The sequence below is a fragment of the Carettochelys insculpta genome, chromosome 7, assembly GCF_033958435.1.
Source record: "Carettochelys insculpta isolate YL-2023 chromosome 7, ASM3395843v1, whole genome shotgun sequence".
Taxonomy (NCBI): domain Eukaryota; kingdom Metazoa; phylum Chordata; order Testudines; family Carettochelyidae; genus Carettochelys; species Carettochelys insculpta.
In genome coordinates, this window is record NC_134143.1 from 52,608,106 (window position 1) to 52,626,846 (window position 18,741).

General features: G+C 40.7%; 1 protein-coding gene across 5 annotated transcripts in view; it reads left to right on the forward strand.

The window, feature by feature from the left end:
• Positions 1-18,741, forward strand: part of ADAM12 (ADAM metallopeptidase domain 12) — a 322,879-nt gene that overhangs the window by 281,900 nt on the left and 22,238 nt on the right. For 4 of the 5 annotated variants that reach the window (XM_075000469.1, XM_075000470.1, XM_075000473.1 and 1 more), the window contains 4 exons: positions 1,086-1,175; positions 2,763-2,958; positions 15,008-15,116; positions 15,212-15,410. In XM_075000469.1, the coding sequence (XP_074856570.1) occupies positions 1,086-1,175; positions 2,763-2,958; positions 15,008-15,116; positions 15,212-15,410 (594 nt within the window). The remainder of the gene's footprint in view (positions 1-1,085; positions 1,176-2,762; positions 2,959-15,007; positions 15,117-15,211; positions 15,411-18,741) is intronic. The other variant, XM_075000471.1, reaches the window with a different exon arrangement.

An 18,741-nucleotide genomic window follows, 5' to 3' on the forward strand; every position in this document is an offset into this window, starting at 1 on the left:
TTCCCCACCACAGAAAGGATGTGAACAAACTGGAGAAAGGCCAATGGGGGGCAACAAAAATTTATTAGGGTGCTAAAGTGCATGATTTATGAGGCGAGACGTGGGCTTATTTAGTCTGCTGAAGAAGGTGGGGGAGATATTTGATAGCAGCCTTCAACTACCTAATGGAGGCAGGGAAGGTGGTCCGAATAGGATTGAGCTAGGCTATTCTCAGTGGTGGCAGATGACAGAACAAGAAGCAATGGTCTCAAGTTGCAGTGGAGAGGGGGGAAAATAGGTTGGATATTAGGAAAAAGCATTTCCGTGGGAATGTAGTGAAGCACTGGAATGAGCTGCTTAGGAGGGTGATGGAATCTGTGTCCGTAGAGGTTTTTACAGCTAGGCTTGACAAAGCCCAGGCTAGAATTATTTTTGTTGGCGTTGGACTGGTTGACCTTGTGAAGTCTCTTCCAGTCCTAATCTTCTATGATTCTCAGATCGAGTAACTCAGCACCACTCCACTGAAATCAGAAATGACTGATTTTTTTTTTAAATGCCCCTGAGTATTTGGCCTCTATTCTATTCAATGTTCTGCCTAGAAATAACTAACAATTAGGGTGGGGTACGTTCATTTGCTTACTCTGGCTAGGCATAACTAATCATTAGGATTGGCTATGATATCTTTAGGGTCACATTCTGTTATCCCTGATCCAATGCAGCCTCATTGACAACAATGCCACCACCCACGTCGCTGACAGAATTTGTCTCTAGGGATTTGGGCCTGAGTCACCGCTACATTCCTCCAGCTTCAGACTAGTGTAACTCCACTGATTCCAGTGGAGCTAAAACCACTGGTAAATCTTATGTGCATTTACTGAACATATTAGTATTTGGGCATAGCCATATGGCCCTTGCTTATCTACTACAGTTACTTACAGGGTCACAGATTTCAAGGCCAAAAGGTCACCTAGTTTGACCTGTTACATGTAATTTCATGGTATTTCCTGCATCATGTCCATAACTTGTGTCTGAACTAGAGTGTACGTTTTAGAAAGATGTTGACTTTTGACTTAAAGTTGTCCAATGTTAATTTACTTCCCATCTAGGAATGTACAAATCGTTGCTGTAATGCTGCTACCTGCACTTTGAAACCAGAAGCAGTATGTGCACATGGACTTTGCTGTGAAGACTGCAAGGTGAATTTGTGGAAAGGTTTCTTATTTCTGCGCAGTGTCAGAATTCCATAATCATCTCAACTGCAGATTAGTAAACAAGAAGGCAGAACAAATTGGTATAATTAAGCATTAAGACACTTGTGGTGTTTAATGTAAGTAGTTAAGAAGCTATCAGCTAGAAACAGCAGTTGACGATTCACAGCCAAATCAATAGGGCCCCCCGTTAATTGTGCATGCAGTAGCTGTGGCTGTTTTCACTCATGCACACAAAATCCCTGCATGTGTCTGAACTTCTACATGTAGATTTCTGCCGACACTTATGGATGCTATGCCATAGCAGACTAAGATACACTGGACATGCCTCAGTCACCCTATCTGGAAGGGTTCTTAATAAGATGAATGTTAATTAATTCTATTAATACAAACCTTTTTTGTTGACAAGTCACAAGTGACAGCAGCAAACTCTTGTGGCTACAGTTAAGAACAGCCAGACAGGGTTGCCACAGACAAGTACATTCCTAAATCCTCACGTTTAGCTTTTGGGTGAGAGCTAGAAGTATCCAGGCAAGGTTTCACTGAGGTTAGCAGGCACTGTTTTAAGCCTGCTTATATGTTTTTCTAACACCTACCGTGGTTTAGAGTCAGTGTTTTTGTTGCCTACAGTGCCTTGTTGATGCACTTAAATTGTTAGTAGTCCACTGCATAACCATTATCCTCTTGTTGATAAGTAAGTACTCGGAAGGGCTAGGTTCACCGTAATTGATTAATTGCTCTCTGGCTCTGAAGAGAAGGAAATCATTCTCTTAAGCAACACAAGGACAGGAGTGGCTGTACGCTCCATGGGTGGGAGTTTGGGGAGAAGACTGTGAGACATCTTTATTGAGAAAGAGGCCACCCAGTTCAATTTGCAGAAAAGTGGGAGAATTCACGTCCAAATAGGGATAACCTACTCCTGAATTAGTTTTATTAATTAAGGCTAGCACATGTGCTGTTAAGTGGCTAGTTTGCTGACTCAAGAATTATATCATTACAGTCACCTTGAGCATGTAGTGTAGCCCCAATAGTATTAGTGGAACAGTGAAAATATTTTCAGACTCCTTTTGATCCACACATGCAGTTCCTTTTGCCATTAAACACCACAGGTTTTTATGTCTGTGGGAGCCAATAAACAGGCCCCTTGAAAACTGATGATAGTTCTTTACCTGTCCATTTAAGAACCAGAACACTTGCCTCAGAGTACTGTGATGGGGGATATATCACTGAGGTGGTGAGCTGCAGTGACACAGGGTGGTGGATGATCCCAGCAGAGCATGGGAGCAGTGTAACGTTAAGTAAATGCCAAATTCTACTCTGTGGTGTAGCACATGAGCCATACACTTTTGTCCAAGAGCAGAGTTGTGAACTTGCTTTGAAAATGTGCCAAAAACCTTCACACAATACATCCAATAACTACATATAAAGCGCTCTATTGTTTTGTTTTGTTTTGTTTTTTTTCTGTGCTTAATGATTGGTTGGTCAGAGCTAGTCAAACGTTAATGTGTAGCATAAATTATACCACTGTGTATCTTTTATTGATTGGAATTACAACAGCTTCTTTTCTTCTTTCAGTTGAAGCCAGCAGGGATTTCTTGCAGAGATTCAAGTAATTCCTGTGATCTTCCAGAGTTCTGCACTGGAGCCAATCCTCACTGTCCAGCTAATGTATATTTACATGATGGACACCCATGCTACAGAGTAGATGGATATTGTTATAATGGCATATGTCAGACTCACGAACAACAATGTATCACACTCTGGGGTCAAGGTAAGTTCTGTATACAAGGAGCCTGGTGTTATGTAAATTGTTACTAAAATATCAAATCTCATGTGACTTTGGAAGGAGTATGGTTCAGAACAGTCAGCCTTGGGTCCCCCAATGCTCCCTCAGTGCCTCGCATGGAGCGGCATCATAGAACTGCATCATTTCAAAGTGGCCCAGAGCTTAGGCTTCTGCTACTGCCAAAGTAGCATTGGGAGCAGCCAGAGCTCTAGGACAAGGGTCAACTGCCCTCTTTGATTCCCTGCCCCCAGGCCATCGGTGGGCCTAAAGTTACTCCAGTTCATACTCTCTGCAGATCTGGCAAATAGTATATTTTGTTCTAATCGAACAATTTTAGGGTTTGTATTCCCCTTTGTTCGGAATGGTGTTGAGTGGTTATAGAAGGATATAGAGAGTGAGTTTCTGGCTACTACTATGTTATTTGAGGCAAATTACTGTACATAGGCCCTGATTCTGCCATGACTTCACTGGGATTTAAACACGTTTGAACATCTGCTTACATGCTTTGCTGAACTGGTGCCTTGCATCATCCTGCTAGGTGCTGAGCACGTTCAGCTCTATTTGAAGTCATTAATGCAAATGGACATAAGGCATTAAGTGCTCAGGAGATAACAGTCTGATCTGTCAGTGTGTTTGTGTCTACATGGTTCACAAAAACTGAATCTGAACTACTCTACCAAATCTAGCAGCCTTATGTACAAACCGTAGACATACTCAGTGATGAAATTCACTCTTAAATACATGGGCACAGGAAGTTTTGCATGAAACAAAAACACGTTGTAAAAGATTTTTCTATACAATGGAACATTACTCAGTTGAACCGTGAGTAATTCCTGTTCGTGAGATAAATCCACCTAAAGGTCAGGAAGCTGAATTCCCAAGGCAACATTGCTATCTTCATCTCCGGAGGAAGAGGTTCCTCTGGAAGTCTCACTGCTCAATGCCAGTTATCTCCCACCCACCTTTAAAATTCTGTCCAACGTGTGCTTTACTGCATGGCAAGTCTACTGCAGACAGGAGCTATTAGGACACATTTACTGGAACAATGGTTAGAGGCCTTATTGAGCCCAGGGCCCAGCTGGTCATGGAAGACTTAACTGGCATTACTGCATTTGTCTCGTAATTAGTTTCAGTATCATGTGCATACATGTGCAAACCGAGCCCCATGATAGGCACACACTAGAACTATGGCTCTCTGAATTACAGCAGTGGCCCAAAATGGTGCAGCTAAATGAAAGAGTATAAAGTATACGGTTTTATGGTATGGGGATAAAAACCCTAAAGACTTTTAGCATTTGTGATGTTGTACTGTTACTACCTGCTGCTGTATTAAGGGTACTAATTCTTCTACTGTGGTTGCCCCTTTAATGTGGACCGTCCTTTCTAGACTATATTCACTGCCCCCTGTGAGAATACACTTCTGAGAGAGAGGAGATTCCTAAACTCAAATTGAGGGGTTTGAGTCTGATATCACTAACATTTTTATAAATCAAAAGTAACTCCCCTGAAGCCACTGAGCTACACAGGTGTAAATCTTCTCCAGGTGAGATCCAAATCTGCCTCCTTTCTGCCATGAGAATAAAGCAAAACAGCCTGAGTTTTTATTCTTAAATAAAATTACTGATCCCTGCAGCTTCAATAGCTGTGTAATTTATAAGACACAAGGCCTGTACCTACTCCTGAATAGAGTCATGTTCATGAAAAACAGGGGGAGGTGCTCTATTCGTATAAAATGACAAAGCTTCTTTGATTTTTACAGGATCTGTCCCAGTTTATAGCAGCTTATAAATAATTGCTGAATCAAAAAATCCAACATTGAAGGAGACCAAATATATATCCCATATATATCAGTACAGCTGTTGAGAGTAAAACAATATGCAAAACCTCCATGGTGAGTTTGAGGGCTGGATATGTGCACTAGTCTCCACCTAGACCCCACCTAACTACACTGGAGGGGCAGATTGTGAGCCAAGGGTGGTAATTGCATAATAAGAATCAGTGGACTGATTAAGGAGAACATTGTGTATTCTAGGTACTTTGATGGTCCTGGATACTGTAGTAATGAATCCCTCATAATCTGCCAGCTGAGGTAGGAAAGTGCCCATTATTCCCATTGTTCAGGTGGGGGAACAGAGATATAGAGAAGCTACAGGTACAATGACTAGATTGGACCAGGCTGCTCAAAAGCATCTAGATGATTTAGGAGTCTTAGTCCCAATTTTAAAAGTAACTTTGGCTCTTGGCAGCTCACATCCCTTTAGCTTCCAATGACAGTAGGCTCCTACAGGGATGTCAGCTGTGCAAACAAACAAAAAAAACAACCCAACAACAACAAAAGTGGGGGGCAGTGAATCTCAAAGCTTGCGTTTACAGACTTAGGCTTGCAGAACTTATGATATGGTGCGAAAAGTAGCAGGAAGTCATGTGGGATAAAGCAAGTAAGGTTTTCTGTGGAAATATATTGAAGTCTTTATCTGAGTGTTCTTTGTATGTGTTTCCTTTCAGAGGCCCAATAACCCTGCAATAAATGCTGATCCTACCTTTGTAGATCTAGTTAAAGAAAAGCAGTGAAAGAGATTTGAATTTGTTTACAATAGGGAAAGCAATGACTATCTGTTTCAGGGAAATAGCTATGCTGTATCATGTCTTAGGGGTTAGCTGGGTTAGTCCGTGCCTTCACAAAACAAAATAAGCAGTCCTGCGGCACCTTAAAGACTAACGATATTATTTATTAGGTAATGAGCTCTGGTGGGAAAGACCCGCTTCTTCAGATTCTTAAGCAAAACTGAGAGAACACTGAGGAATCAGGTAAATATAAAAAGTAAAAAGTAAGGAATGGGAGTAGGAAGAGGAGAGACGGGGAGAGAAAAATAAAAACCTCATCAGACTTCTCCAGATCTGAAGAAATGGGTCTCTCCCATGAAAGGTCATCACCTAATACATTATTTTATTAGTCTGTGCAGTGATACAGGGCTGCTTTTTCACTTTGTCAAAAGTAAATAAAGTGGTATGGGTACCATCCCTGCAAATATCAAAGTTGGGGAGATTGTCCTTGCAATGTGTAAGATAATTGAGATCCTTGTTGAGTCCCTGGTGAAAGGCATCAAACTTGCAAATGAATTCCCATTCAGATGTCTCTTTGTAGTAATACACAAACCTTAACATCACTGATGAAGTACCCTGCTAGGTTAAAGTGCTCACTTACCAGTTTGTGTATTCAAATTTCTAATGTTGGATTTGTCTCCATTCATCCTTTGGTGTAGTGACTCTCCCTGTTGTCCACTGTGCATGGCAGAGGGACATTGCTGGTACATGATGGTGTGTATCACATTAGTGGATGTGCACGTGTATGAGCCCCGATGGTGTGGCTAACATGGTTAAGTCCAGTGATGGTGTCTCTATCACTGATATGTGGACAGAGCTGGCGATGGGGTTTGTTGCAAGGAAAGGTTCCAGGGTTAGTATTTCTCGAGTATAGTGTGTGGCTGCTAGTGAGAATTTTCTTGAGGTTGAGTGGCTGTCTGTTGAAGGGAATAGGCCTGTCACCCAGGGCCTGTGAGAATGAGGGTTCATCTTCCAGTATAGGTTGTAAGTTATCAATAATGCACTGGAGGAGTTGAAGTTGAGGGCTGTAGGTGATGACAAGTGGTGTTCTGTTGTTTACCCTCCTGAGCCTGTCTAGAAGTAGTGGGCTTCAGGGTATTCAATTAAGTTTTATGAATGCCTGGTAGAGATCTTGAAGTTTTATATCTCTGTCAGTGGGACTGGAGCATTGATTCAAGCAGGTGAGTCCAGTTCACATGGAGAAGTACTTTTCATGACCATCCCATCCAATAAAACCAGTATATTTTAGGGTTGAGCATTAGTTATGCCAGCATATTATCTTTCTTAAAATATTTTTGTGTGTTTTCCCAATGTCTGTTTTGTCTTTGTAAATTAAGTAACACAAGACCAAATTCTGGGCCACTGTGACCCCATTGAGTGGAGCTCTAAAGAGCTGTGTAGGTGTCTCAGAACCTTGCACTCATCTTTAGGATATTATTTAATGCTTACATGGCTGAGTATCCCCATATGTATTCCCTAGGGACAGAATTGGTCTCTTTTCCCACCTTTATCCTCTGCCATATATGGAGTCTGATGTCAGGGGACAATCCCTGAATGACAGTCAGGGAAACTGAGTAGCGTCTCTGACTAAGGCAGCACCTGAGTGTCAGTTTGGCATTAGAGCTTCCAAATAAAGAAATTAAAAATCTGTTTGGGAGAAGATACAACACCTGCTGGCAAGTGGGAAGGATGAGAGGGAGTCTTGCAATATTCATTAAGATCCCAAACCATTTCCTTCATGGAGCGCAAACTGTAGACGGGTATGTAACTCTGGCCTTCTCATCATTCAGTAAGCTGCAGCCAAAGAATTAACTGAAGTTGAACAGTAAGAGTGTCTGAAAGAAAAGGTCAAGCAGTCCCCACCCCCACACCTATACACACTTGGGAAAAGTGCATAATCTCTTTGATGCTCCCAGGTCTCCACAGCTAGAGTTTTGTCCTAAATCAAGGCCACTTACAAAGCATGGTATGTTTCAGCAAGCCCTATGGCTGGATAGAAAACACAGCTGCTTGTGGAGAGAAAGAATACACAGGGAACAATCTCTAAAAATTATAGTAAATTCTCATTAAAGAGTAGCCACATTGCACTCTGTGCCCCGTGCACCAGATTGTTCTCTTGTTTCACTCTTACATGTTCGTAAGATGAAGGTAAGTGAGGTACTATCTTCAGCAGAGCTCTATGTAGCTCGAACGCTTGTCTCTTTCATCAACAGAAGTTGGTCCGGTAAATGATATTACTTCATCCACCTTGTCTCTAATATCCTGAGATGCACCTGGTGACAGCAACTCTTGCAGGTGTATCATTTTTTTTAATATTAAAAGGGTAAAATGCTTCTACTTGAGACATTGTTTTACATTTCCATTTCTGAAAAAATCCATATGTCATTGGTTTCACCTATCAACAGTAATCTAGCTGAAGGATGGATGCATCAATTGTAAACGCATTTGTATAATGTCTGCTGCTCCACTGGCATTTTCAAGATAACCTAGATATGCAGATAAAACTATTGTAAAGAGACAAATTATTGATTTTCTGTGAGTGTAGGGAATGTTAACCTTTAAACTGCTGGCATTTTCTCCACTGACAGGCAAATAAATCTTTCCAAGGCTGGGAGTGGGGGAGATGAGCTGGGCATGCACATTTATTTGCTCCTGTGTGAGTAATGTGGGACAGATCATGCAGCCAAGTGGCATATGACCTTCTTGTTGGATGGAGTCTGTCTGCTGGTTTCATACCTAGCAGTTCCAAATAATAGTAAATATCATTTGAGCTAATATCCTATTGGTATATGAGCATACTGCAGTGCTTATCTTCTTCCTGACCTTTTCCAGGCATAATGAACTAATTGCGCTGGCTTCTTAATAATTAGCGGGCAATTGACTCTGTTGTGTGGCTGTTTGGACAGCACTAGTCATTTCTTTAGGAAGTCATCTTCTGGTTGTGTGTGTATTTGCTATGGGTACCTCTGATCAAGGCAGGAGCTTTTAAGAAAAAAACAAAACCTACATCAATAAAGTAAGATAAGTTTGGATGTTATAATACAGATTGCCCCCCATCCCTACTGACTATTAAAACTATGGTTAAATTGTTCTACCTGCAACTATGGTCTAATTAACCTTTAAATTGATTTGTTATATCTTCATGACTAGTAAATACCAATAAGCTTTGTATACATAAATTTACAAGTACTTGAACATGATAAACATGATCCTCACAAATTTAGGTCCAGTTCCTCAGTCCAAGTAGAGATACAAAGTTAACATTAAGCCCAGAGTGGGACTGGTTGAGAGTCATGTTCCCCCATGCAAAACTGCATCTTTAAAAACTGTTTTGTACAGACTGCTAGGAGCCCACCAGAATTGCTCAGGAATCTGGGACTCATCCAGGTGGAGGAGTAGGAGCCAGTGATGCAGGCACTCTGTCAGCTCTGCACCACCAGATTATGCCTCCATACAAAGAAACTTCTCCATTAGCCAGATAAAGCAAGTGGAAGTCTGCTTTGCACCAACAGAGCAGCAAAAGTAGGATGGTGAATCAAGACATAGTATTCCTGCATGTCATCTTGTATTTACTTGTGGATTCTTACATGATTGATAGTCATTAGTGTAGTGTAGCTCATCAGGTCTCCCACTCACCACATTTTTAGAGAAAAGGAAAAAATAAATAAAGATTATATGTCTTATCCAAGGTTCCACAGGTAGTCAGTGTCACTGGTGGAAATTGCACCTAAATTTCTTAGTCTCAATCTAGTCTCTTAACAAGAGCCTCCTTCTTTGCCTTTCACTTTTCATTCCATCACCTGGTACTTCCGTGTTTGTAACCTCCCCTACTGTCAGAATTCTCTCTCCTTTTCAAATTCTAACCCGCTTTCTTCTCCTGGATGGTATTTTAAGGTATTTTTAATTAAAGCCAATCATAGAATCACCTGAAACCACACAACATTTCTGTTTGTGTTGTAAATAAATAAATGAATTTATCAGTTTGCATATTTGAAAATAATGTATGCAGGCTGACCAGTTCAGTGGCATGTTTTAACGTGATGTGATTTCAGATGTCTGACTTCCTTTTGCAAAAAAAGAGCAAGAGAGAGATTTGGAAAGCAAAGACTGATAGGCCCTCAAATATAGGGGCACAGTGTTATAATTATCTACATCAAAGTGAAATAAACTCTGCTCACCCAGATATGCTCTGGAAATCTTTTCACAAATCATGTTGTTTCTGCCTCTTGAAGTAACAAAATAGAGTGTGCTCTCTGCTTTAATTTGTGTGCTGAAATTGTGATAAATGGCTTTCCTTGAGAAATATACCATCATGATTTGCTTATGTGTCTATTGAAATCTCTTTCTTTTAATCCAGTAATCCCACCTGTTCATTTTCCTCATATATTTTTTTTTTGTTTGCAACTCTAATGAAATCCAAAGCTGGTTAAAACCACCAATCTGGACAAGGCTGCAGCCATCTGAATCCCAAGCCAGAGAATGTTATGCTTTCAATTTGGAGACCAGAAATTTAGAGCTATGCTTTGCTTTCCAGACCATAGTTGACTAGTGGGAGCCAGGTGTTTTTACATGCAGCAAACTCAGAGCCTGGTAGAACAGACTTTCTGTCCTCTAAAAGGTCTATGCTCTTAATAATTGTTAGCTGGAGTTGAACATGTCTGTTGAGCTAAAAGAGACAGATGTGCTCCCTATCCAGCAAAGCTGGTTTTGTCATCATCTAGGCTGACTCCTTTCACAGTCAAAAATATAGTTGGGTGTCCCACTCCAAAGGCTCATTCAGAAAATAAAAATGCACCCCAACCTGCTCTCCCACCTCATCCAGCTCCTTATCTAAGTAATGGCCATTGCCTTTTATGAACTCTGATTGATGATCGTAAACCAAAGTAAGCATTTTGCTTTTTGCTGTTCTGGACCCACATAACATGCTGGTCAACACATTTCTGTACTTTTGGGCTGTCAGACTGAAGCATTGTTGCACTCTCTGGGTAAGTGTTCTTTACTGTAGTAATATAACATACTGTGTAACAGGTTTTTCCAGCTGAGAAAACTGTGCCAGAAGCAGGTGCATTCCTTAGGCCAGTTATGAATGTTAGGGCTAAATAATTAGGGCTGTGTACATGTAAGAGAAAATGGAATTAGGTTTACTTGATCTTTAAGCTTTTCTCTTCTTCTTCCCCATCTTATTTTCCCTTCAGAATAGTCATAGTTTATACATGTTTTAATGTTGATCTGATGCTGAATCCTGGCCCTAAACTGGAAACTAAAGAAGGAGACCACAGAGCAAGTGAAATTGACATTTTGTCTTTCAATTGGGCTTGTCTACACTACCACCTTCCTTCGAAGGGAAGGATGGTAATTAGGGTTGGGAGTTTACTAATGAAGTGCTGCCGTGCATAGGCAGCAATTCATTAAGCAAATCCCGCCTCCCCCCCATGGCAACTCCAAAGTTTTAAACTTCGAAGTACAGGCACGCATCTAGCCGCGGCTCACCTGCCAGTACTTCAAAGTGCTGGGGCAACTTCGAAGTCCCCTTACTCCTCAAAATAAGAGGACTTCGAAGTTGCCCCAGCACTTTGAAGTACTGGCGGGTGCGCCGCAACTCGACGTGTGCCGGTAGTTCGAAGTTTAAAACTTCAGAGTTGCCGCAGGGGGACTTTGCTTAATGAAGTGCTGCCTCTGCATGGCAGCACTTCATTAGCAAACTCCCAACACCCTAATTACCACCTTTCCTTCGAAGGAAGGTGGTAGTGTAGGCACAGCCAATTGTGCAGTTTCTTATTCTAGATGCTTCACTCAATGTATTATTGCCTGTAATTTTCTGAAGATGTATAAGGATCCCATGTGAGTCCTTTTTAGTAGCCTCAGATTTGAGAAGGATCATGAACTCAGGAAACTTGATAGTAATCCTTAAAAGAATTTCAGGCTCTTGTCTCTCTGAGAGACCAGCAGCTCATATGGGCTGCATCTACATGCAACTTTGAAATCCCCTTATTCTACGCGCAACTTCGAAATCCCCTTATTCCTAACAGCAGATAGGAATAAGGGGATTTTGAAGTTGCCAGCGAGCTGTGGCAATTTCAAAGTGCCACGGCTGCTGGCATGCTGATGAGCAAGTTGGGAAGATGCTAATGAGGTGCTGCTGTGAATATGCAGTGCCTTATTAGCATAATGGTAGCCGCACACACTTTGAAAGCACCACTTTCGAACCATGTGCTGCCCATGTACCTGGGGGCTTTTGAAAGGACCCCCCACCACCAGACTTCAAAAGCCCCTTCTTGATAAAACTAACTAGGAAGAAGGGGCTTTTGAAGTCCAGGTGGGTGGGTCCTTTCGAAAGGCCCCCATCTACACAGGCGGTGCACGATTCAACAAAGGCGCTTTCAAATCACATGCGGCCGTCATTATGCTAATAAGGTGCTGCATATTCACACCAGCACCTCATTAGCATCTTCCCAACTTGCTCATTACCTTGCCCCTTCTGAAAGGAAGAGGCTAGTGTAGACGTAGCCATGTTGTTCCCTCGGTGCCCTATTTTCTCAGGTTTCCAGTTTCAGTATGTAAAAAGTTAGGGAAAGATGGGGAAGCTATCTAAAATGTCTCTTTAATATTGAATGTTTTGTCCATGGTAGCATTAGTCTGCTATTCAGTAAAAGATATTCTATTAGTCAAGCTTCTCACTGTGAAATGTAGATAATTGTCTGTAATCTCTGCGTTATTAGTGAAAAAAATCACGCTAACTGCAATTCTATCAGGTTTAATTTTGTTCTTCATGAGTATGAAGCCTTTTTTAACCTTCCTCTTTTTTAAAGTTTTTAATCAAGAAATGCAAGAGTTTTGTATATACACATGCTTGGAAACAGTTCAAAATATTTGGCAATTGTAATGCTCCCTAGGGTATTCTGCTTCTGTTGTTAAACAACAGGGACATCATTCACTAAAAGTAAAACATTCTCAGCTTGTAGGTATCCAGATCATTTTGTTCCGATGTTTCATTTTCCTAATCTGGACAAAGTCCAGTGCTTGTCGGCTGTATTCTAGATGAAAGACTTTGTGGCTACGTCTACATTCACCCAAAACTTCAAAATGGCCATGCAAATGGCCACTTCGAAGTTTACTAATGAAGCGCTGAAATACATATTCAGCACCTCATTAGCATGCCGGCAGCCGCGGGACTTCAAAACTGCCACAGCTCGCCGCTACACGGCTCATCCAGACAGGGCTCCTTTTCTAAAGGACCCCAGCAACGTCGAAATCCCCTTATTCCTAACAGCAGATAGGAATAAGGGGATTTCAAAGTTGCCAGGGTCCTTTTGAAAAGGACCCCCATCTGGACAAGCTGCGTGGCGGCGAGCTGGGGTAATTTCAAAGTGCTGTGGCTGCTGGCATGCTAATGAGGCATTGAATATGTATTTCAGCACTTCATTAGGCAACTTCAAAATGGCTATTTGCATGGCAATTTCGAAGTTTTGGGCTAGTGTAGACACGACCTGTATGTTACAGGTCACTGGCATTACATCAATGGTATGAGTACTGATGTAAGCAGAGGTCCAGGCACCTGCTGGAACTTTAACCACTGTGTCATCTAACTCTTCTCAAAGCAAGTCACGGTGCTTGGAATGCCAACAATGATTTACATATGTTGTATAATTAGTTCCATGAGGAGAAAATATCCAGGTCTAAACCTGTTTAACCTAGCAGATAAAGGTATAACAAAAACCAAATGCATTCAAATTAGATATAAAGCATGAATGTCTAGCAGTGAGTGCAATCACCACTGAAATAACCTACCAAGGACAGTGTTCTCCATCTCTGAAGTCCTCAGATCATGGTGCTTTTCTAGATGATAATGCTTTATTCAAATACAAGTTATTGGGCTCAGTAGAGAAGTAACTAGATTAAAATCTATGGTCTGTATTATACAGGATCTCAGACTACATGATGTAAAACTCTAGTCTGGCCTTAAATTCTATAAATCTGTGACCTGGCTACACAAGTATTCCCACCTTTTGCTATCACCAGTGAACCTGCACTGGTGTTCGAAAAACATTTTATGTTTAAAATGTCTGGGGTAAATAAGGTGCAGGTGTCATGTAGCTTCAGTGTCCTAGCTCTAGAACTTCACTGCAGTATTACCCTTACCTCAGACCAGTCCTGCTTTCTTTTGGATTTTTTACCCATGCTTTAAGAGCTCTTCAAGTATCCCTTTCTCCCGTTGGCTCTCAGGCTGCATCTACACTAGCAAGTTCTTTCACAAAATCCAGCCCTTTTGTTGAAAGAATATGCAGAGGGTCTACACACAAAATATGCTTTTCAATCAGAAATCGAAAGAACATGTCTTTTCTTCCAGAAGCCATCTTTTGCTCCTGGAACAGGACGAGTGCCTTCTTTCAAAACCTACTTTAGAAAACAAGTGTGTGTAGATGCTCCACGGGCCCTTTTTTTTCAAATGAGCAGTGCTTGTGGCGCCAGATTTTTCGATCACTGGCCCATTTTTCAAAAGAGCGGGGGCTGTGGGGACACTGTTGAAAGAGCAGATTGATCTGTCAATCTGCTTTTTTTGTGTGTGTGGAGGCGCTCCTGCAAAAGAAGGTATTTTTTGAAAGAGATCTTCCACAAGAACTCCTTTTGAAAGATGGCTGTAGTGTAGATGTAGCCCTAGTGACCTAGCACTCCTCTTTGTCTATTCTTTAGCTTTTAGGTTCTCACTTAGCTACTCTGGAGGGCAGGGAGACAACTGGTAAATGATTCACTATCTTTCTTAAACAAACTAGTTAACAATTGTTCTGTATGTCCTAGGACAGTGGTTTTCAACGGGTGTGCTGTGACACAGGCATGCCATGAGAACTGTTGAAGTATGCCATGAAACTTTGTCAATTTTCTCCTCATTGTAGCTCTTTGCAGAGCCGCCTCAAGGGGAAATTGACAACTCCATGCCAGCTGGGGCTCAAGCAGCAAGACTGCCTGCTCCCTGCTTTGGCAAGGTGGGAGGATGGGAGGGCAGGAGCCTGTTGAAGCTGGGGCATGGTTTAAGTGCTGCATTACAGTGCCCATGGGCTGGTAGGGAGGGGCAATGATTTGTGAGCAGTTGATTCAGATGAGAAGAGTGAGTGTGCCATGGAATTCTTTGGCTCACTGAAGTGTGCCTTGTTACTGAAGACGTTGGGAACCACTGCACTATGAGGATATATGAGGGACACCATCTAGAAATCTTGGAGAGTTAAGCCCATTTATCAATTTGCTTAGCTAAGTGAGACCACCAATTGTGGACACTCAGGTTGCTTAATTAGCATGCTGAGCAAGCACAACAGTTTTGATTTGTTTGGTCTGTATGCAGGCCACATCTTACCATCAACCAAAATAGCAGTGAAGCTCAGAGAAGATTATTAACAACACTGCATCAGATGAAAATCCTGATTTGTTTTTGTTTCAGGTGCTAAACCCGCCCCTGGAATATGCTTTGAAAAAGTCAATTCTGCAGGAGATCCTTATGGCAACTGTGGCAAGGATTCCAAAAGTTCCTTTGCTAAATGTGAACCCAGGTGGGGTCTCTATTTGCACCCAAAACATCGGACATTGCAACACAAGCCACAGTTTTGGATATCTTTAAATATGTTGAAATCATTTTTCCCTTCAGAGATGCTAAATGTGGAAAAATTCAGTGTCAAGGGGGAGCAAATCGACCTGTAATTGGTACCAATGCTGTTTCCATAGAAACAAATATCCCACTGCAGGAAGGAGGCAAGATTCTGTGTCGTGGTACCCATGTGTACTTGGGGGATGATATGCCTGATCCTGGTCTCGTTTTGGCAGGCACAAAATGTGAAGATGGAAAAGTAAGAAAGATTCAAAAATACTCTTTGCACTGTCATGTCTCAGTGTATAAAAGTGGAACTTTACTATTCTTATGTTTCACATCTCTGTGTACTAAGACAGGTGTCACTTTATTGTTTTAATATATATTTTTTTTGCACAAAGTAGTAGGTAATTTTCACTGTCTTCTATGCCCTTATACTGAGACAGGCTTTTGCCTGCTCCTTCACTTAGCTTCTGTTTTTGTAGTCATAGTTTTGAAGGTATAATGTAAATCACTTAGATATCTGATTTACGAGTAGTTTTAAAATAAATGGTAGAGAGTTTTCTTCTTGCGAAGTAATTCCAGAAGACAAAATAAAGGCCAACTATTGAAAATCTGACTAAATGTATTTATTGCTGGGAGATATGCCTGGATATTAGGGTTGTAATTAAACTGATTTGCGTGTTGTCTTGATTCAGGATTTGTTGTTTACACTATCTTACAGGATTCATTGGTTAGATTAAAAGATCTACGTGCATAGGGTACCCAGTATTTCTTGAATGTCCCTTGGACTCATTCAGAAATCCAAGTATATGTTTAATGAAACAAACTTCAAAATATAACTGACTAGGAATTTTCATACCACTACCCAAAGAGAGTCCATGGAGCTTTCTGGAATTTCTGCAAAATTCTAATTAACCTCACACCATCTTCCTAATAATAAGGTTAATACAGTTTTGCTAATCATTATTCACATTTTCATTTTTCACTTCAGAGAAAGCTGTAGTAAGACTGATGCAATGGTTAACAAGAAAGGCTGCAAAGAATGGCCTTTCACTTTAAAGGGAAACCTGAACCAATTGTGCAGCTACTGAAGCAGATGCTTTCACACAAACACTTTGCAAGTAGTACAAATTGTCTCATACATTGGTAGTATAGTTTCCATCTTGGCACCACATCCAGAGTTTTGGATGGAGGGGAAAATAGGAGACTGAGCAGTGGAAGAAAGAAGAGCCTGGAAGGTGGTGAATTTATATATGGGAGTGAAGAATGGTGTCCTGGGACAAGTGAGGAGGAGAGGGTAGTCATGGTATTAGAGGGCTGTAGGAAGGAAGGAAGGAAAGTTGGTTTAGATAAGTTGAAACAAAACAATTCACATATACAAATGCTTAAGTGTTGCTAAACTATCACACGTTAGAACATGTCTTAAACCTGTTATCAATGTCTAATTATGATGACAAAAGCTATATTACAAGAAAACACACCATCGTCTGTAAATGTTGTAAATCTCTGATAAAATGGTCTTATAAAATGGCTTTTCAAAGAGAAAACTGGTCAGGAATCCAGTGGTATAAAATCCCCCAATTCCAGTTGAGTAGTGAGTCCAGTATGTAATCTTTCTAATCTGTCTAATTATTTTCTTACACATACCACATACATGCACACTATAGAATAGTCTAATACTTTTGAAATTATATATTTTACTTTCAAAGCAGTACCATATTTGTATTATGGATTCAGAATATGAATTGATTTTTATGCTGCAGATAAGGTTTGAAATTCAGCCATTTTAAGCTGATCAAATTTCTCTGTGCCTAGTACACTCTGAATATCTGAACTGCGAATACTGCTATAATCAGAACATATTCACTACATGCATGCACATTGATGCCAATTCACTCTAATTTGTTTCCCATTTTTCTTTCCCCCAGGGGATAACTGTCCTGATTAGCCATCCCTTTGTCTACTGCCATCATTTTTCCCAGCCCGCTGCTAATTATTGTGACTACCTTGTAATCCTACTAAACTGAATTACAGAGTTAAAGGAGAGCAGAATTTATACACTGCTTTTTTAATTGTTGAGCTACTACAGTAACAGTCATTCCAATCTTAATATTTTTCAACTAGAATTGGATAACTTTTTATTACTAACAGCTACCTCAGTCATTGCCCTTTGTATTGATTGGTATTTTTATCAGAGGGTGCTAATCTTGCTTTATCCCAGCCTTCAGATGTGTGGGAAGAGTGAAGTTAACTCTCTAATGATTACAAAACAAAGAACTTTGCATTTGATTATGTGACACTCTATATTTGTTAATTTCCACTTAACAAAATGGCAAAAGCTCTTTCCTTAGGCTTATGCAAATTTCCTGTGGGATGATTATTTTACCTAATATGCATTGCTATTTGTACTTGATAGAAAATTTAGCTTGTAAAAATTCACTGTTAGAATGTTTTAGATTTATCAGATGAGATTAAACTAGCCCTTTCTCTTTCTCATCTCACCCTCAGCCCCAGCATTTATCCATGTTCTTTTGAAAATACTCAAGAATTTCCAGATATCCAGGGCCATCTCCTCCACTGGTATAAATCACACAGCTCCATGTAATGGTGTGAATTGAACTGTGCCCATTTATACAGCCAGTCCAAGTACATGGCATGTTGATTGGTCTGGAAGACTAAGAACTCAATTATGTAAATAATCAAGTGTTTTAATAATTGTTAATTGGCAAAAACTGAAAGCCAGATCCTCATTGAATGTAAGTTTCAGTGGAGCTATGTAGTTTTACTATAGCTCAGTATATAGTCCTCAATATCTGAAAGTCTATCTTGCAGTACCCTACAAGACTAGTCAAACGAAACACCAGCCTTTACCCCAGCCTGGGACTGAATGTGACTTTGAACCCAAAGGATTTGTAAAGAACATACTTGGTAAAAGTATTTAGGCATTGCTGACCTCAATTTTGCAATGCCTAAGTGATTAGGGAATCCAGGTATTCTTTTCAATAGTAAGATGAGCACATAAGCTCAGATTCTATTGATTGCCAATGCTTGGTGCATAAGTTAATAAACCCATTTTGAAAATGAAACAAATTCCTGAATCAATTACACATTGCAAACCTGAGTGGAGCAACACCTGTCTTAAAAATCTGCACCATAGTTTTTGATTCTGATCTTTTTCTTACATTGCAGTAAATCAGGGATAATCCTTTCGGAAGGGGCATGTAAATACAGCGATTCAAAAATGCCAGTGAGGTGCTGATGTGAATATTCAGTGCCTCATATGCATAAGAGCAGCCACTCGCTGCATCAAAAGTGCTGCTTCGAAAATGCAAATTAGCCATGTAAAGAGGGTTCCTTCAAAAGGAAGCCCTGCTTTCGAAAGCACCCTTCTTCCTGAAAAAAATCTGGAAGGATGCTTTCAGAAGCAGGGTTTCCTTTCGAAGGAACACTGTCTACACGGCTACTTTGCATTTTGAAAGCTGAACTTTTGACGTGGCGAGTGTGCGTTATTATGCAAATGAGGCATCAAATATTCATAATGGTGTCTGATTAGCACTTTCAAACTGCTGCATTTACATGCCCCTTCT